The sequence below is a fragment of the Sparus aurata genome, chromosome 1, assembly GCF_900880675.1.
Source record: "Sparus aurata chromosome 1, fSpaAur1.1, whole genome shotgun sequence".
NCBI classification, from domain to species: Eukaryota; Metazoa; Chordata; class Actinopteri; order Spariformes; family Sparidae; genus Sparus; species Sparus aurata.
This window is the reverse complement of record NC_044187.1, coordinates 28,657,191-28,678,041: the sequence shown is the minus strand read 5'-3', so window position 1 is coordinate 28,678,041 and position 20,851 is coordinate 28,657,191. Positions and strand designations below refer to the sequence as shown.

The 20,851-nt window shown below is 39.5% G+C and overlaps 1 protein-coding gene across 1 annotated transcript; it reads left to right on the top strand.

The window, feature by feature from the left end:
- The first annotated feature begins 6 nt into the window (after window positions 1-6).
- On the top strand, window positions 7-19,792 carry cc2d1a (coiled-coil and C2 domain containing 1A). The gene is made up of 28 exons (XM_030429133.1): window positions 7-210; window positions 475-544; window positions 668-806; window positions 939-1,042; window positions 1,306-1,551; window positions 1,694-2,009; window positions 2,137-2,246; window positions 2,359-2,431; window positions 3,007-3,105; window positions 3,222-3,349; window positions 8,253-8,325; window positions 8,409-8,542; window positions 9,654-9,741; window positions 9,875-9,951; window positions 10,115-10,210; window positions 11,016-11,138; window positions 11,364-11,422; window positions 12,253-12,369; window positions 13,530-13,603; window positions 13,691-13,749; window positions 13,835-13,986; window positions 14,104-14,194; window positions 14,271-14,426; window positions 14,904-15,035; window positions 15,134-15,260; window positions 15,369-15,445; window positions 15,602-15,649; window positions 16,408-19,792. The coding sequence occupies exons 2-28, from the start codon at window positions 488-490 to the stop codon at window positions 16,438-16,440; spliced, it is 2,988 nt and encodes a 995-aa protein (XP_030284993.1). The 5' UTR covers window positions 7-210; window positions 475-487; the 3' UTR covers window positions 16,441-19,792.
- Window positions 19,793-20,851: the final 1,059 nt, after the last annotated feature.

Below are 20,851 nucleotides of genomic sequence, written 5' to 3'. Positions count from 1 at the left end.
CGCGGTGTGCGTTGCCATTGGAGACGCAATGTAGGAAGTAAATTCCACAGCTGCCGTTCTTGTTTTGAAAGCTCCAACTAAAGATTGAAATAAACCGGCCTGCTTACATAGGTTCCGTCTTTTCTCGTCTTGCCTCTGATCAGTTATCGGATACAGATAACCGACCCTACAAGCTGTAAACCTAACAACACGTTACGTGAAAGTGACAAGGTAAATAGCGTGCCTCTACATTCATTAGCTATGTTAAATTTTAATTATTATATTGTTTTAGCTGTTTGCTAACATGAGTATAGAACGTAGCTCGATACAAGGCGGACGGAACAGTTTAAGATCATATATAAAATGGCACAAAGTGACTGCTGTTGACGTCTATACATGCGCACTTACAGTGGCTACTGTCATTTATCGACACGTTCATAACCTCTCTCCCTCTTTCCATTGGCTCCACTTTTTTAATCCCTCGTTTACTTTTAGGTAGTCAGAGCCCATGAGTCGCAGTCGTAACCCCCCACCCCGGGGTCAAGGGGCAGCGCGAGCCAAACAGGTAACCACCATCATGTCTGATAATGAGATGTGTAAATGATACCTGCTGTGAATACGTCAACAACAGGTATGATTCAGCAGCTCTCTCCCTGTCTTTCCTTGTCTGTGTCTCACTGTGTCTCAGATGGGTCTGCTGCTTGACCTGTCCCCGGACGGAGGGATGAATGATGAGGGAAATGATGATGAGCTGGAGGCAGAGCTGCTGAACCTGGTGGGAGGCGGAGGAGGGGGGAGATCACAGGGGAGGAAAAGTGAAGGCAAAAGTGAGAAAATAAGTAATTTCTTTCCACCCATGTCATGCGTAGATGTCTTCCAGTGTGAAGCACAGTTTTCCACTTTCTGCCTCATCAATATGCTTGTGCTTAAATGCTGTTTATAATGTTCTGTCAATTCAGCTCCTGTTGCAATGGCGGAAATAGAGCGAATGGCAGCTCTTTGTATGAAGGACCTGGATGACGAGGAAATGGGGGATGATGATTTGGATGATGAGGATCTTCTGGTAACACACCCGTACAGTTTTCACCCTTTTAAGATGAAGCAGTTAGTGGATGCATTGATTAGTTGACAGAAAATTAATTTAGAATCGTTTTGATTAGTCAATGTTTAACAATGCTTGTGTTCTGGCAAATTGTAATGGGAATATGTAACTATTTTTGACATTTCACAGACTGAATTCTCTCTTGATTAACTGAGAAAATGGTGACCAGAAGCTTAACCAAGCTTGTTAGATTGCTTTAAATATCTTTATCTGTCCCTTTTCAGGCAGAACTGAATGAGGTTTTAGAGGATGACGACGAACAAACTCCTGCTCCCACTCCTCCTGCCGTCACTCCAACTGCTGCCAAACAAGGTGTCACATCCCGCTCTGCTCCTCCTGCTGCCCCCAGTGGTGCAACTGGGGTGGAATCCCGTCTGTTGGACCGCATTGACATGTATGTGACAGCCATTTCCAATGCCAAAGCTGCAGGGGAGACTAGTAAAGTTCGAAGATATGACCGTGGGTTAAAGGTAAAATGAACAAGAAAAAAAGTCACATCTAAATCCAAATGAGCCTCTTATATTTGAGTCTTGTACTTGATATTCTTAAGGTTTACATTTGTCTCTTTAATGTTAAAAACTTATAAATGTAATTTTTGTTCTTGAACAATAGACACTGCAGTCCATGCTGACATCTGCCAGGAAGGGAAAACCAGTTAATGAGGAGGAGATGCCGCCTCCTGTTGCTCTCGGTGGAAAGGCCAACGTTACAGCCGAGTCTGAACCGATTAAGGAGCGAGAACTTCCTCAACCTGAGTTGATGCCTTCTCCTCCCACAAATCAGAAACCACTGAGGGAGGCTCCACCACCAGCTCCTAATGCAAAGCCAATGCTTCTGACCCCACCCCAAAAACAAGCTGTTGCCATCACCCCAGAAACACCTGCCATCTCTCCACTCACCCCCAGCCAGCCTGACGCACAGCACTCAGGTAAACACACACAAGTATTACTCTCCTCCTGAGCTTTTAATCACAGCTTATTTACTCCTATTTTCTTCTTTCTCTCATTTTTTGTATGACGCAAAAAAAACCTCACATATGCCCCTCCTCCATTCAGAGCTCAAACAGGCAGTGTTGGACAGACAGCGGGAGTACAAGATGGCCGCCATACATGCCAAACAGGGTGGCAACATTGACCTGGCCAAGCAGCACTACCTCACTGCCAAGGTAACTGAATCAATGTTGATGTTATCACACAAATCCATCTATTTGTTTGTGTGCATGTAAAAAAAAAAAAGCCAAAATTCAATCCTAAAAGAGTTGACTTCCCTTCATTCAGAAGCTGGACATGTTGGTGGAGGCGATAGACGGAGACAAACCAGTAGACCTGAGCTCACTGCCTCCTCCCCCTGGTCAGTGTAATTTAAAATCTATTTAAAAGAATCTTAAATGCTTATATTAGCTAGTCTGGCACTGTGCTGTTCATATCTTTGGGTTCAGATGCATACAGCTGCATTTTTTTTATTACTATCTGTGTTGACCTTTAAAATGCTTTTAAATGCTATTGACACAATTATTAAACAAACTATGTTTTTCGTTTTGGATGATCATGATGTGTCTAATATTTCTTATTGAGTACAGGGTATATGTAGTGGTGGTCTCACATCAACCCCCCTCATAATAATCAAGGGGTGCCACAAGGTTATGTGCTTGGTCCATATAATTTGCATTTTTGCATAAACAATATTTTTACTGCACCACATGCTTTTACATATCATTGTTTTCTTTTGTGCACATTGCCCTTTTCCAAGCTGAACCATGTGTAGATCAGTCTGCCTTTAATGTTCTTTCTGCAGTACAGAAAAGCCTTAAACTTGTACTGAATCATTGTGCAGTAAACCATCATATCTGTGCTCAACATGAATAATGTACTCATCACTGTATACTATATCTGTCTAACCCTCCACTAACACCTGATCATCTGCAGGAGAGGTAGTGGCAGAACACCGTGCACCTCCTCCTCCTCAGTCTTCCTCTAAACCTACTGCCCCTGCTGCTCCTGCACCAACACAGGTGGCCACTGCCGGTAAGACCCCATTTGATCCATCCTTCTGACTAGATCAGCAAAGGGCAGATGATAAAAATGTTGCATGTTAAATTTAAAAAGATTAAGGTTTGTGTGTGTTTGTGTGCCCTACAAAGAACTGCCTGCTCCCAGCAGTGTGGCAGAAGCCCTGCAGCAGAGGATGGACATATACAAATCGGCAGCAGAGGGAGCCAAGAGCAAAGGAGATGATCGCAAGGCTCGCATGCACCAGCGCATTGTCAAGGTACACTTCACTAACATCAAATATTGTATGATAATAATAAAATAATAATAAAAATAATAATACCTTTATTAAGCAGTAGACAGATAGGAAATATGGGAGAGAGAGGGGGATGTGACATGCAGCAAAGGACCTCCGGCCGGAATCGAACCAGGGTTGGCTGTGTATGTGGCATGCGCTCTAACCACTCAACCACCTGCGCGCATATTGTTGATTTTGAAAGCCATTTTTTGTTTTTCCAAACTCCGATGTTTAATATTTTATTTATAACTGAAGCAAAATCAAACAAGGAATTGGATATTCTCAAAGACACAGCTATTTGTTACACAGCTTGTATTCCTGGCTCTGTGCTGCTGTATGGTGGTGTGTTTTTCTGATTTCCCTGAATAACTCGCATGTGACTCATTTTATTTTGACTGGAAATACCCTCTGTTGTTTTGACTGTAACTACCACTGTTGCTCATTTTACCTGCCAGAATAACCCGCAATAACGTCTGTCTTGCTCTCTGAGGATTGTTGAAAGGCACAGTTCCAAAAATAGGAAACCTCTAAATTGAGGAGATTCAGCTGAAGCAGGATACATGGATAAAACAAGAACATGAAAAAAAAGGGCAGAAAATGGGTGTGGGACACATATATTGCTTTTGTAGGAGTGGATGCACATTGATGACATTGATTTCCATGTGGGAGTTTTGCTTTTGTACTTTCTTTAAGCACGGTATTGTTTTTTGTCCTTTTTATCTTTATATGCAAGAACGCCTCTTTGTATGTTGGATGACCCCTCTAGTGTTGGTGTAGGAATGGAAAATTGTGGTGTGTTTTTTTTTTTTTTTTTGCAAATGCGCTTTTATATGCCTCCACGACGACAACAGCCGAGGCTTCAAGTTGTCTGTCTGTCTCTTTGTCCCGTTCTTATGAACTCAATAACTCAGAAACTCTTTGAGGAGTTGGGCTCAAGGACTAACTGATTTGATTTTGATGGTCGAAGGGATGCCTTGATGGGATTTCTGTACACTACCTCATGACCTCAGAAAATCATGTTCTTGGCCATAAGCCAGGATTTGACAAAATTTCACAGAAATGTCTAAAAGGATAAAATAATGATCACATTTTACAACCAAAAGGTCAAAGATCACCCTCACTGTGACATCATAAAGGTCTGCAAAAACATTTTTCAGACCATTATTCAATGCCATAACTATCCACAGAAGGTAAGATTATGACCATATTTCACATTTGGGAAGGTATTGAATTGGAGACACTAAACTGTGGTGACTGGTTAGATCTTCTGAGCTGCAGGGTCGAAGATGTGAATCATTTTTGTTTTAGAATTTATAGCCTTTCTCTGTTCAAAATCAGCTTTGTTGACCAAGCATGTGAACACATACAAGCTTTACTGTTTTTCTGTTGCTCTTAGTGAATTTATACACTAATAGACATATATCAGTAGTCACAGCACAAGCCCAGTGGTTTTGCAGATAACAAATTTAGTTTTTTATACTATATTTGTTTGTTTGTTTCAAATTAATAGTACAATACAACAATAGTAGTATATAACAGTAGTTACATATCACTCAGTTTTACGGTAACTACTGTACATTTCCCCAGACCCATTCCACAATAACAAAAGAAAAAAAGAAATCCATTAAATAAACAAATATTTACACATCAGTTTAGATAAATTCTTTATCCTGTGATTTATTATTTCCATTTTATATATTTCATTAATTAAGTCCTTCCATTTGCTTAGTTGAGGTGCTGCTGGTTTCAGCCAGTTTTTGGTTATCTGCTTAAGTGCAGCTACTCGAAAAAATTTAAAGAGATACTTATCGGTTTGCTGAGAGAGAGGCTGTGGTGTTCTACCAAGTAGTAGTTGTTCGGGCATTGAAATATGGAGTCCATAGCTTCACATACTTCAATCCAATATTGCTGCAACATTGAACAAGAGAAGAATGGTGTGGTTAGCTTCTATCTCACTACATTTTTGCTAACAGCTTGGTGTTACATCCTTAGAGTACTTAGCTTGAATAACAGGTGTTATAATGAAGCGTAGTTGGATTTTCCAAGAGTACTCTCTCCAAATGGTTGAGCTTGTGGTTTTCAATGTATTATTACTTATCTCCTTCCATATTTCTGGTGATATAGTTGAGTTCAGTTCCTTCTCCCAGCTGGTAATTACTTTAGTTTTCTGACTTCTAAATTCTTCTTCAACAATACGATAGGTCCGACCTAATATATGTTTATTAGATGTTTAATATACAAGCTATTAAAGGGTGTTTGTCCTTCATTGTTTTATGTAGTCCTAGTTCTATCCCAAGGTAACGTGTCAATTGTAAATATTTATAAAAGTCTGATTTCAGTAGGTTATATAGTTTTGATAAATTCTCAAAAGTCTCTATTCCTATATCTGTAACTATCTGACTATATCGAGTCAAGTCTTTACTTGCCCAGTTTTTAATAAGTATTGTCATTCAAAGTTGATTTAAATTCCCTGTCCATCGTAATCTCTCTCATAAATATTAGATCCTTTTGAATATCCTTTGGTTTTGTAACTTTTACCCAGGCCATTATTGTATTTCTTATACATGTGTTCTGATTTTTTATGGTGTCATTGATAGTTATTTTAGCAGATAAATACATATTCCAATATTTGCCCATTTGTTGAATTTCAATTTCTTTCCACTTTGCCTCTGAGAAGTTACATTACCAGACAGTGACCGGTTTGACTGGACCAACATAGTAATAATTAATTACATTTAGGAGAGCTAGTCCCCCGTGTAGTTTGGCTGTTTTGAGCATCTTAAGTTTTATACAAGGTTTTCTTTCTCTCCAAATAAATGTATTAATAATTTTATACCATTGAATTAAGTTCTTTTTTTGGTATATAAATTGCCAAATTTTGAAAGAGACATAGAAATCTTGGTAAAATGTGTGTTTTCATAATATCAACTCTCTGTTATTGTTAGTGGGATCAGTTTCCATTTTTGTAAGTCTTGTTTAATTTGACTTTCCAAAGCTTATTCAAGTCTTGGCAAATGGTCACCCCTAAGTATCTCAATTTATTTTGTTGCCATTTTAGGTTATATTTAGATCTGATAGTATGTGCCCAGCTATCATTGCTTCTGATTTACCCATATTTAGTTTATAGTCAGACACTGCACTGTATTGTTTTATTTCCTCCATAACTACCTCCAGGGATTGTGATATATTAGTTAGGTAGAGGATCAAATCATCCGCATATATTGCCAATTTGTGTTTCTTCTTGAAAAAATCTGATATTATACCATTTACTCATATTCTTGCCCTAGGTGTATTATATCTAATTTTTAACCAGCTGATAAATATATCATTAAATTTACATTTTTGACACACCTCAAATATGAAAGACCAGGAGACCCTATCAAACGCTTTTTCTGCGTCTAGCATTAAGATAAGCATTTGTCTTTTTGTCTTTAAAGAGTTTTCTATTATATTCAAGGTTCTTCTAATGTTATCCCCCAGAGTTCTATTGGAGACAAAACTTGACTGATCAGGATTTATAATGTTAGGAATAATGGATTTTAGTCTATTTGCAAGAATTGAAGTGAGTAATTTATGATCTTGGGCGATATGAGGCACAATCTGTTAGTTCTTTACCTTCTTTATGAATAAATGTGATGACATGCATATTGTCTGTTCTCCAGAGCCCAGTTAAAGGTTTTACATAGCAGAGGTGTGGATAAAGCTTGAAATCACTCATTTGTGAATCCATCACTTCCTGGACATTTCTCATTTTTAGTCTTTTTTATAATATCATACAATTCTGTCTCCATTATTGACTTAATTAAATGATTATTTTGATCTTCCGTTATTTCTGGCACAGTGATATATTCCAAATACTTTTGAATTTTTTCTATCTGATTTTCCTGTGTTTCCAGAGTATACAATTTTTGGTAATATCTATCTTTAATTTTTAATATACTAGCTTTATTTTTCTGGCTTCGTAACCTCCATGCTAAAAGTTTCTGGGCCCTTTGTCCACTGTCATAATGTTTTTGCTTGGCCCTTTCTATTTGTTCCATATGGAGGTAATCTATTCTTTCTTGAATTTGATCTATTTCATCAAGAATTTGTTTGTCTGATCTCTTTTTATTTTCTTCTTGAAATCTTGTCAGTTTACTTTCCAAGTTATTTCTTTCCTTTTCTCTTTGCTTTCTCTTTAGTGAAGAAAAGGCTATTATCTCCCCTCTAATGACTGCTTTAGCTCCCTCCCAAACCATTAGGGGGGAGACTTCTCCATTATCATTAATCTTGATATATTGTTTTATTGTTGTTGCTATTCTAGTTTTAAATTCAATATCATTTAAAAGAGAGTTGTTTAATCTCCAATTTGATACACCTTTTTCTGTCGCCAGCGTTGGCTCCATAGGTATTGTGGCATGATCTGATATATGTATTTTGCTTTGTTTTACTTTTTCTAAATCTGATTTAAACATAAGTAATCTAGTCTTGAATATGTATTATGGGCTTTTGAGTAATAAGTATAGTCTCTTTCATGAGTGTAGTTTTCTCCAAACATGACAAGATGACAATTTTCAGGTGATTGTCATTGCACCGTGCGATGAAGCCCTCTATCAGTCCTCTGTACCCCTCTGTAAAAATAGTTTCTAAGTGAAGACAGCATGTTTCTTACGGGAAATTATTCTCTGCACTATAAAGTGTCAACATAGACAACATCACCAATAAATACCTTTTTAATGATACCTTTTATTAAATTCCTTCAACGTCTTCACTGCATACAGTATATGATATGAGTCTAGACAGATGTGGAGGCAGATTTACTCGTGTGCGGAGGCAAACAACTACAAGGTGGTAATTCTTGCGTTTAGATAATAGGATTATCGATCATCTTCTCTTTTCGTTACAGCAATACCAGGATGCTATCAAGGCTCACAAAGCCGGAAGACCTGTAAGCTTGTCGGATCTCCCTGTGCCACCAGGTAACTTTCTCCATCAGTGTTTCCGGACAGCTTGCACTGTACCGTATAGTTACAGTGAGTCATACCCGTGTTGCTTTTTCTAGGCTGTCCACCACTTCAGGGCTCAGAGGGGGGTCAGCAGAACTTCATGGGTGTCCTGGAAACTGCTATGAAAATAGCTAATCAGGATGCAGATGGAGAAGATGAAGAAGAGGATGGACAGAAAGAGGCTGCCAGGGTAAAAAACAACAACAAAACACTACCAAATTGTCACGTTATTTTTGTGCAGCCAAGGAATCTGCTTTGTTCGTCTTTTAACGAAAGCTAGCAATGTGTCATTGTTTGCCATGCTAGCTTCTTTGGCAGGTTATTGAATCATTACTGTTTTCTCTGCTGCACCTCCTGCATATTCCGTAAACCTATGCTTGAGATCTCAGATTCTTTGGTTATTTACAAAACAGTAACTTACTATTAAATTTAGTCAAGACTTAACTCTTGCAATAAATAAAAAATGTTTAATCAAGCTTGCAGGTTTCTCAAGCTGTTGGAGTTTAAAAAGGCAATTTGTTACCAGCTAGCCCCAGTAAAAATAAACTCTCAAAATGCCAAGAAAGGAGACATATCTAAACCTTTTTTCCTTACTAAACAGAAAAAAGTGTACACTGTCAGAAATAAAGTTTCTCTCTTTTACTTAAGACAAGCCTAATTACCTTGTTAACTCATCGTAAAACAAACTTCAGTCAAAGTTAACATAAACTTATTAACACCGTCTTGGCGTGTATTTCCACAATCTACACTGTTATTGAGGATTGACTCTGCAAAACCAGAGTAAGATGTGAAAATATTCCTACTCAACACGCCGTTTTTAACCACTTCTGACGCCTGACTCTCTCTTGGTCCTATGCTGCCTCACACTTCTCCTGTCCCCGCCTCTTCTCATCCCTGGAGCCATATTCCTGGTCAGCTCCACTGTAAATCACCTCTGTACTGTATCCCCTGTCTTTAAACTGACATCTGTTTGTCTGAGAGGTTGGGTTTAGTCCCAGTCTGTTCTCTATCTGTTTTCAATTGCCGTATCAAGGAGAATCCCATCACTCTAGAGGCCACTTAACTCCACAGCCAACAGCTACGTGCTAACAGCAGCTAGTTGCTACAGCCAAAGATAGCTATCGCAAAGAGTTACAGGTCCAGTATTGGAGCAGGAGTGAGCGGTTGCTGCCCATTGTAGTTTTGGAGCTACTTTTGAATTCTGTCTGTTTCTTACAAGTTACACCCATAAGAGAAACAATCTGTATGTTTTGATCATTGCATTTGTCTGATGATCCCTTAAGTCATATTTTCTATCTCAGCCTGCAGTGCGTCCACCTGCCCAGAAAGCAAAATCTCCAGCTCCTCAGGCTCCTGGAGGCTCCTCAGCTCTAAAACTGGGACCCAAAGGTGTGTTCTGAGTGTTGTTGTGTCTGCACTTGCACACCTCGCTGCTTGCCTGCACACACAAAATGTGTCACACAAAGTGTTCGAGTGGTACCTGCAGATGTGTCACTTCTTTTTCTCTAAATTATCCTTGTAGCTCAGCAGCAAGTTGATTTCCTGTTGCTAAGGCGACAGGCTTTTTTGCGCGCAGCACTGCGCTCCAAACAGATGAAGGTAAGCTGTGGATCTTTTTTCTTTTTTTCTTTGCTGTAGATAGATTCCCTGCCATCTTCGTGTTTTTGGTAGATGCCCCTGCCTGTTGTTTTATTGAAGTCTTGAATATCTGTTGAGTTGCTGTGTTATGAGTGATCAACTACCACTGTTTGGTTGTTTGTAGGACATGACGGGAGCGGCACAACACCTAAGACATGCCAAGGGACTGGACCCCATGATCACCGCTGCCAAGTCTGGCCTACCTGTCGATATCAGCAAGGTTATAAATATACTCTTATGTGCAAATCAATGACCAGAACGTGTGTGTGTGTGTGTGTGTGTGTGTGTGTGTGTGTGTGTGTGTGTGTGTGTGTGTGTGTGTGTGTGTGTGTGTGTGTGTGTGTGTTGTGTGGAGCATGTCGTCAAAGGAGCAACCAAATGTGTGAGGTGTGTTAACACAAAGTATGACAAAAATAGAGGACTGGAGGAGGGAAACATGGGGTGAAATCAAAACACCTTTGTGATCCTCATGGTCTCACCTTCTGTGTGTTTGTGGCACCTGTGTGCGAGTGAGAGTGAGTCTATGCGCGTAGTCTCAGTGTCATTCCACTATTCTTATTCCAAAGAGTTGCCACTTATCCCATATGACTGCCTTTCATATTGCCTCACTTTCATCTTAACATCTTTGCCTCATATAAGCCACATATTTCTGTCTGACTCAGAGCAGCAGTGTAATTACCAAAAATATTAATCTTGCGCCTCTGTTAGTTCGTCTTCCTGTCTTTCTGCAGAACATCACACAAGCTTAGAAACAGATATTCATAATTTTTAGTGGACAGCAAGTCAGATAGAGGCCTCTGCAACAGAACAGCTGATTAGATTTGCTGTTTTTCTGTATCTGGCATCCCCAAAACTGTGTCGCGAATCAAAATAAAATCGGACTTCAAATTGAATTGGGGGCAGTTATGTAGTTTAGTAAAAAAGCAAGTGATCTCTGAGTGTCCTCTTGTTTTTATTTCCTTATTGACCTATACACATTTTTGCTTTGTTTTTCACTACATTAGTAATTGTTTCTTTCCTGTCAGATTCCCACTGCTCCGGTCAGTGAGGAGGACTACTCCCTGGCTCGCTCCCGTACCTCCCCTCTCTCCCCTCGCTCCAGCGAACAGTACCGCGGCCTGATGGATCTTTTGCGGAAGCAGCACGAGGTCTGAGCATGCCTCTCTTCTCCTGCCCTTTTTATATGAAAGTGCACCACTCTAAATCTTGCTGTGTATCAGTGACCGGCTTATGGCCTTAAAGATTAGTCATCACTTTTCTTGTTGTGCAGCTTTTTAAATAGACCAACTTTCAATTGGTGTCTATCTTATTATCTTTAGCTACTGTCTGTGTTCTTACCCACACCTTCTTTTGTTCTGCATTTGAATCTACAGAAATGTCTGGGCTACTGTCAACAGTTTATAACACTGGGCAGTGTGGCTGAGGCTCTGAAGTAAGAGAAATTCTTCAATTGTAGTTCTGTATGTGTGTATTTGTGAAATTTATCATAGATGTTATCTGCAGCCATGATGGAATATATAAGCAATTTCCCTCGGGATAAATAAAGCTTCTTGAATCTTGAATAATCTATTCTTATCTGCTGGTAGAAGTTGAGTTAAGTAGATATGTTACTCAATTAACAATGTTGTTTTTGTTGGTTAAACTTGTAATTGGTGTTTAAGCAAAAGGCAGATAACACATTTATTACATTAATCACTGAATTAATGTTTATTTCTCATGACAGAAACATCACATACAGCTGATTATTAAACTTACCAAACAACACATAAAATGACAAATGCCATTATTATTTACAAAAGCCCAAAGTCTTCAATTTGATAATCCTGTCTAATTAAGTAATTTTGTATTGGATTATAAACAGAAAATACAAGCAAATTACCTGCTTAATGTGTTATGAGAATAATAATTTTATTATCTTTTAATTTGATTGATTCAATAAGTACTTAAGCACAGCACAGGAGTGTGATGTCACTGTGAAAACGCACAGATCGATTTTACACAAAGCAGCTCATCACCATAATGCATAAAGTGTGACCTTCATACCACTCTGCATATTTTGTATGTGTTCTTCAGATTTTCTTTCACATACTTGTCACATATCATGCCTGACACTTTTTCTTTCAAGTTCCTGAAGAATCGGCATTGCTCCCTTTTTCCTTGGATACACTTTAAAAAATATTGTCATTGCCTGGAAACCAGCTTGAAAGATTTCATAATGAAATATTGTCATTTGTGTGTAAAGACCATCTCTGCCTCTCCCAGGTTTGAGAGGCTGTCTGAGGAGTGTATGAAGAACATAGAGATACTGAAGAATGCCCACGCCAAGGGCCAGCCTGTCCCCAAGTGCCGTACAGAAGAGAGGACTTTCAACACTGTCAAGTGAGCAATAAACTCATAGATTACGGATAATATGTTATTATGTATATAGCATGTGCTTAACGAGGACAAAACAGGTTTAATCAGTGCAATGAAACGGTACATTTTACTGGGAATTTTATAATTATACATTACTCCCAGCATCTTTTTCTGCATTATACTCTTTTTAAAAAATCAAATGAAAATCATAACGGCACATATCAGTATATCTGTAATATGACTTATATTGACCAATAGTTCAGTCAGGCTCTGGTGCTTTATTTTGTGTTAATTACTGAACACTTGCTTAGAAACTACAATTAAATGGTGAACATGATAAATAGTCCTGCTGAACATTAACTTGTGAGAGTTCCAAGCACCACTGTGTCCAAGTACCACCTCACAGAACTGCTAGCATAGCTCTGAATTCTTAGTCTTGTTTATCATTGAATGCACAAAACATCCAAATTCTTATTATAATTAGTATAAAACATGTAATTCTTTGTTGTTGCTACATGCCTTGTCTGTATGTCTTCAGAAGGCTTCTAACCATTTTGTTTGTTCACATTATGTGGCTCTCCCATAAAAACTACTATATTATTTTAAAACTGACACAGATGATTACTGGGTGTGGTCGTGCATTGCTGTGTGTTTGCCCACGTTTGCTTTTATTTGTGTGTAATTATTAACTCTGGTTGCATAATCGTTGCATCACAGTTACAGGAATTCTTTTATACTGTGGATTTGTGAGTGGAACTCTTTTTTTTTTTTTTTTTTTTTTGCTGTCCATCCTGGTATTAATGTCCCTGAAAGTAGATTAATGGGTTGTCGTAATTTTATTTAAGAATCATTTCATTTTAATCCCGAACTTCATTTTTTTTTTTCAGAGGCTTTAAAACTGAACTGAATGTGTATTTGATTTTAAAGGTTCTAGATGAACACACCAGTTGTTTATTTTGAAAACAACATTTTTTTAGACAACAAGAGGATTGCATTCCATGTGCAGTAGATGAGTCAGAGTGACTCACTGTGCCTCACTCTGGCTCTGCTCCAGCATCATACTAGGCTAACAGCGAGGTGACTCTGGCAGTGACTCATTTAAGAGTCAGGATTGTTTGGCTCTCACTAAGCTGTCTGTGACTGCTGTTTCTGACTGGTCATGACTCCTGTTTGTTGTTTTGTAGGATCTACTCCAACCTGACTCCTAATGAGCTGATGCTATTCATCATCAGAGGCATCAATCTACCAACTCCCTCAGGTACTGAAGGCAGGTCTGCGTTTCTGACATACCCAGGGAGTAATGTGTCAAATGTGTGTTCACACCCACCTCCGTCTCTGCCTTCAGGTGTCTCACCGAACGATCTGGATGCCAGTGTGAAGTTTGAGTTTCCTTTTCCCAGTGCGGTAAGAATCTTTCACACTCAGTGAGTAGATGGATGTTTCACTCTGTTTATATCTAGATGTATTTATGCGTTCACTGTGTGTGTAGGAGGAGGCTCAGAGGGACAAAACCAGCACAGTAAAGAACAGCAGCAGTCCTGAGTTTAAGGAACAGTTCAAACTTAATATCAACCGCGGCCACAGAGGCTTCAAACGAGTCGTCCAGTCCAAAGGCATCAAGTTTGAAATTATCCACAAGGGGTAAACACCACAACAGCTTTGGGGCAACACAGACATAAGCTCTTTTGTTTGTCTTCATGATTTATACTGTAAATGTAATGTTCGTTATGTTGTCTTCTTCTCTCTCTGTGTTTACAGAGGCCTGTTTAAGACAGACAAAGTGGTGGGCACTGCTCAGCTGAAGCTAGAGGGTCTGGAAAACCACTGTGACATCAGAGAGATCATCGAGGTGAGTGTTAAAGACAAGTCAAACCAATGCATTCAGACAATTACACAATAGATATAACAGTGTATGTGTTTTCTAGGTGATGGATGGACGTAAAGCTACAGGTGGCAAATTAGAGGTGAGGGTGAAGATCAGAGAGCCTTTATCAGGAGTTGATGTCTATCCAGTGACAGAGAAGTGGCTGGTTCTCGATCCCGTGTCCTCCCTTTCTCCTCCAGAGAGACAAAAGGAACGGGTGAGTGAATTTTCAGTTCCCCTGACCTGCACGTGTGTTGATAGTGGAAGGAAAGTGAAGCAGAACCAATCCCTGTATTTTAGGGTGTGAGTGTGGTTCCTTGAGAGGACACAGGAATAACTTACAAACTCGTCACAAAGGCTCCAGCCAGCCAGGTTTGCATTTGGAACATTGTTATTTAACATTTCACGTGCAAAACAGTGTTTGTCATTGTGCTAACTTAAAAACTGGATAGTCAGATGTATCAAGAGGAGACAACAACAACAATTACCAATAAAACAATTCATAAAAAGTAGCCACTTAGGACCAAGACCAACAACTAAGAACAGACAATAAATGGTAAAGATAAAAGAAATACAAAGCACATACTACAGTCATGATTCTGCAACTGCTCTATAAATGCATGATATATATATAAATATATATATAATATATTATTCACCAAAGTCTCAGAGTGTGTGTGTTTGTTTGAATCAGGCTCCATCTCCTCGGTCTAAACCCCGACATGAAGCGAGCAGTAGGAGCAGCCATCCCAGCAACTCCCCTCCCCAGTACAAACTCCACAGTTTTAGCCTCCTCAACTACGACAGGGAGCGGCTGGAGAGAAAGGTATTTGTGTGTGTTTACGTCATCCATCCACCTATCTAATGCTTGTAATGGCCCCCGAAGGCGTGAAGGTCTTGTCAGTCACTGCGTCTGTCTCTCAGATAGCAGAGTACCGTAAGGCACGACGGGATCCACCATCTGACCTCATCCATCAGCACAAGGAGGTCAACCACAGACTGCAGTGGCAGAAAGCACAGCTGGAGCGAGGCTCCCCTGCTCTGCTGTCGGGTAACTCGCACACACAGAATACACACGAGTATGTACATTACCAACATGTGAGTGGATGTCTTAACCTCTCAAGCACGTAACCCACATCTCCCTTCACCACATCTGCAGAGTATGAAAATGTGCTGCGACGTTTAGTCCAAGGACTTGCTGACTCTGTGAAGAAATTCTCCAGCCAAGGAAACAGGGTGAGTACAGGATCAGGGTTAACTGTTGACTGTGTGTGTGTGTGTGTGTGTGTGTGTGTGTGTGTGTGTGTGTGTGTGTGTGTGTGTGTGTGTGTGTGTGTGTGTGTGTGTGCGTGCAGGGTCTTACTGTGTAAACCTTTAATTCTCTTTTCATAGGACGCTGCCAAGGATGCACTGGGCAGGTTGAAGTTGGTGGAGAGTGAGGTAAGGCTCGCTGCGTACTGTCGGTAAATAAAATGTTTCATCAAAATTATGTTGGTGCATACAGCTGAACTCTGAAATTTACATACACCTTAGCCAAATGCATTTAAACTCAGTTATTCACAATTCTTGACATTTCATCCTTGTAAACATTCCCTTTTCTGCAGTCAGTCCATTAGCATTACTACTTAATTTTCAGAATGTCTAATGGCGTATTATCAGAAAAACATGTTTTTGATTATTGAAATTTCTCGTAAATGCCCTCTGATGTTGGAAAAACAACTACAACAACAACTTTGTAACATGTTGCCAACTTGATGTCACATGAAATTGAAACATGGTGGATGAAAGTAAACACTGGGTTGATGGTCAGAAGCATGACGCACATGAACACACTGAGGTCGATCACACTGAGGATGATGAGGTCACATCATCCTAGGAGCACATGAATGAAGCATTAAAATACATCTATGGATTCACCTCAAGATGATCAAATGAGGTCAATGAGCCAATCAGAAGCTTCTAAAGTCATGAAATCATTTTTGGGCTCTTTCCAAGCTGTTTAAAGGCACAGTCAGCATATTGCATGTAAACTTCTGATCCACTGGAATTGTGACATAGCGAATTATAAGTGAAATTTTAGATGTCAACATGAAATCTGTGGAGTGGTAAAAGGTGAGTTTTAATGACTTTAGCCTGAGTATATGCATCCTCTGATTTCAGATGTATGTATAATGTATGTACTTTTCTTCCTGCTCCAGCTGGAATCGCTGAAAAGGAAACGCACCGGATGAGAGGAGAGTGAGGAGCGCAGAGACTTGGCTAAAATACTGTTATATCATCTCTCTCTCATACACACTCATATACAAACACTACAGTGGGTACTTAAAGAACCTTGAGCATGATTCTGTGCTGCTCATGTCCATGACAACTGCATGAACCAGCCTGATGATTCTGTCAATTGATCCTGTAACTTGTGTCACTTGTGGTTACTCGCCTGCCACAGTAATTAAGAACACATCTGTAGCTACAAAGGGACACAGGAATTAAAGCAAAGCATTAAAATGTGTTTAATAGAGATGAGAGAGGCGGGTTTATTTGCACTTCAACTAGACAAACGCTACAGAAAGCTGCTTCAAAAGTACGGCTTTACAGACTTTATCTGCACTCTGTTAATTGTTTTTTTTTTTTTATTCCTGTCTTTCCTTTGAGAGGTTAGTGAAGATTTGTCAGAGGAGTTAAAGTTTTACATTTGATACCAGCTACCAAGAGTCTTTTGGTGTCCATAGATGACCAAAAATTGTGTGTGCATGTGTGCGCGTGCTCTCAAGTGTGTTTAACCAATGGACTGAGGTGTTTTTAACCCCTTTTCCCATATTTTATGTGTGTAATGAGCTTAATCTAATCTGTCTGCTCCAGTGTTCCCAGATTACAGTAATCTGCTCCGTTTGGAGTGGTGTGATATGGGAATAAAAAAACGGGGCTTCGGGGCACCGCAGCCTACATCCCATAATGAGGGATTAGTGTTTGTGTCACCAAGGAGACGACTAGATCAGACGTTGAGTCGCTTTTGGGGCTGGGAAGAGGGGGTGTTAACGGCGTGCCGTGAATGAGGCAGAAGCTAAGCTCTGCAAAAGGATTGCTTCTTCTTCATCAGCTGTTTCTTCTTTGTTGTCTTCTTCATCTTCACTTTCTTCACACTAATTCCTTCGCATATATTCAGAAATTATTCAGAGTCATGAGTAATGGGGTGCTCCGCTCGGATTTCCTTTGCACCCTTAAACAATATTAAGTCCATTGTGCTGTCGACTAGAAAATAATTAAGAGTTGCTGCGTCAGTGTGCAGCTATTTTTCCACAGATTTTGGCATATGCAGTTTACAAAACCAGATTCTGTCCCATTGAGCTCTGCAGTGGCAGCACAGTAGATGCTGAACAGTCTGCCCACAGAAAGACAACCCAATATGTGTCAGTAAGGCTGGGTAATTGCTCATTTCTATTTCTGTTCTCTCATAGACATCCCTGTCAGAGGCATCCTTTAGTTTTCATTCCTCATAGCTACACACTTTTTCAAGTCACAAGGCCAAAATATTGACCAACTTGATACATTTTAATAATGTGTGATGAGCGCAGGCACCTTAATCATTTTGCCACAATGACACAACATGTACAAAAACAGTAATGAGACAAATGTGTCCTGTTCCTGCTGTGTATTCTCCACTCTGTTTCAAACTCTGGACAGATGTTTCCTCTGTGTGTTTGACAACCTGCTAACCACACAGCAGAAGACAGCAGATGCTGTTGATCCATGCTGATTGCATGCGGCCAGAATGTAGCAGACGACTGTAACCGAGCCTTACTGTATGTTTTCATTTGACTCTTCAGTGTGGATGATGGCTGTAAACTCCACTAATAGTTTTTTTTTTTTTGGTCACGTGACACAGCCGAGGGTCATGTGTTTGCTTTAATCCACCCACTGCCTCACCCCATTAGCAAATAATCCTGGTTAACGTTGACCTGATGTGGCCGTGCGTAGTCTATGTTGATTTTTATGTCATCCCCCCTTGTTTTTAATCTCCCTGAACATATCTTCTGACTCTTATGGTGCTTTCAATTAGATGATAATGTTTTAGATGGGATGGGATACGGCTTTTGTCGAACATAATATAACCTTTACGTTTTATTAGGAGGGCACTTGAAGGACTAAGCCAATGTGTTTGCAAGTTTTAGCTCCTTAACTACTGTACAAGTCATGCACGCTCAGTTTTTTAATGCACGCAGGACAGTTTCAGATTGGATGTTTTTTTCCTACTGTTTCAAGGCGCCATTCATTTTGAGAACTTGAAACTTGCTTGAGTTTAAGACAAATATTTGCCCACTGAGTTGTTTAATTCATCACATGAAACATCAAGTCGGTACTAATGTTTGTCAGTGGTGCAGTTTAAGTGCAGATTTATTTGAAAAGCGCTGCATTAACGATTGAAGATTAAGATAATGTAACTTTAACAAAAATTAGCGCAGAGTCGAGCAAAACTTTGAAGAGACTGCTAATTGGTATTCAAAGTGTGTGGTTACTGTTATTTAAGGCTGTAACTACATGTAGTTTAATTCTTGATTCCTCTGCTGATTATGGTTTTAACTTATAGGGGAAGAATTCCTCTTACAGTTTTCTAAACCCCAAAGCCGCAGCTTCAAATGTTTTGTCTGACCGATGTTTCGAAACCCAGAGGTATTCAGATTTCAGTCACATGGGATGAAGAAAAGTAGCGAATCCTCATGATTCATAAACTGAATATAGTGAATTTGGCGTTCTGGCTTGAACAATATCAACATTCCTTAAATATAGCAAGATGAGCTGTGACGTAAACTACACGTGGTTTGTAGTTAATGGGCTAAAACATGCAAAACTCTGGTTTTAACACTGCTAAACACAAAAGCTGCAAAGGTTCAGCACCCTTCTCTTTCACTCCAAAACCTTTAACCTCACGCCACCACACACAGACACACACACACACACACACACACACACACACACACACACACACACACACACACACACACACACTAGCCTGCCACATCACCCCATGCCGCGAGTAACCTCGTGGCCTCTGTGGCTGCCCTGTCGTCATGGCAACAAGCTCATCAGCATTCATCATGGTATTTGGATGGTCAGGACCCGGGAAGAGGGACATATTGTAAAAGTTTGTCCTGCTGGTGACTCACACTCCTTTCTCACATTCAGAAGACACCACACACACTCTCACACTCCTTTTTCATTTCTCTGTTTTTGTTGTTAACCTTCGCTGTTATCTGACTACACTCCATTTGGTGGATTGTTTGTAATTATCATTATGATTTCTGTCCTGATCAGCTGCAGTTAAGACATATTCATGCGGGCTTGGGGAAATCCTGTTGTTGAAACCTTTTGACTTTTTTTTTTTTTTTTTTATCTTTTAAGTCATGTAAGGGCAATCAATATTAATGTAATATTTATGTACAGTATATACATACATAATATGCACTGTCTCTATTTTTAAGTGTAAGTCATGTTGATTTGTGCAGCTCAAAAGGGGGAATGTATGAAGGCCTGGTTGTTTAGGCTTTATTATGAGGTTGGTGTTAACATGAATAAAATGGTGAAACAGCACAGAGTTTGTTGACTTGATCGATTCTCACCCGACCATTGTAACTCAAAAACATACTTTACATGTTTGTATCTGTTTTACCTATTTGTGTGCATATAAAGTTATTTTTAACCAATGACACATTTCAGAAGCCTGCCAAAGAAAATTAATATAATGTTTGTTTTGATCAAATACAATGTATTTTCACACGATCTCCTATGATTGGTGCTGGAATAACTTTTTATACTGCTCCGACCCCCCCCCCAAAAAAGTGTGTACCCATATTATGTAGATGCATATGCACACAAAGTGTTTGATTTGAATATGCATGAGAGGATATTCAAATCAATCTAAAACATGAAATATTCCCTTACACCGTTAAATCCTGGCGTTATTCTTGTTTCTGTGTCTCGTGGCAAGCTCAGGTTATAAATGTAATGGCCTTTTTGGGTTTTAAAGGTGCACTGTGTAGTTTTGGTGAAGACATTTTAATCAGAAGGGATAGATCGTCATTGATAGATTTTTGTTTTGCCTAAACAAACCATCAACAAACTCTCTTCATTTTTATGACTGAATAAACAAACTGACCTTAAAGGACAACACAATTTCATTGTTTTACTTTGTATGTGGCGGACTCTGCCACTTTTCCTCTGAGAACAGCTTGTTTATTCAGTTTTTGAAGACTAAAAACATTCTGTTTGTGTTATTACCTCGTTAATATTGTAAATATTAACATGCTGAGTTTGAATTTCTTTTCCAAAACGACATAGTGTTCCTTTAATAAGGGCATGAGAGAAATAAAAATACATTTGACAGATATTGGTTGGTTTTGTGATGCTTCGTACTATTAATCCACACATAGTGAATGCAGTGCAGTGAGGTGTGGGGCGGGGGGGTAGTAAAGCCAGTGTCATCAAAAGACAAGACTTATAACAATGAAAACGTGAGACAAAAATAGAAGGATCTTTTTTCAGACAAAGCTGGCTGTTGTTGGGGGGAAGCTCGGTGCTTTGGTGTTATGCTAATAACGTATGTGAATGTGAAATTTCCCCTGACAAAGGGGGCGAGCAGAGCGGGGGGAT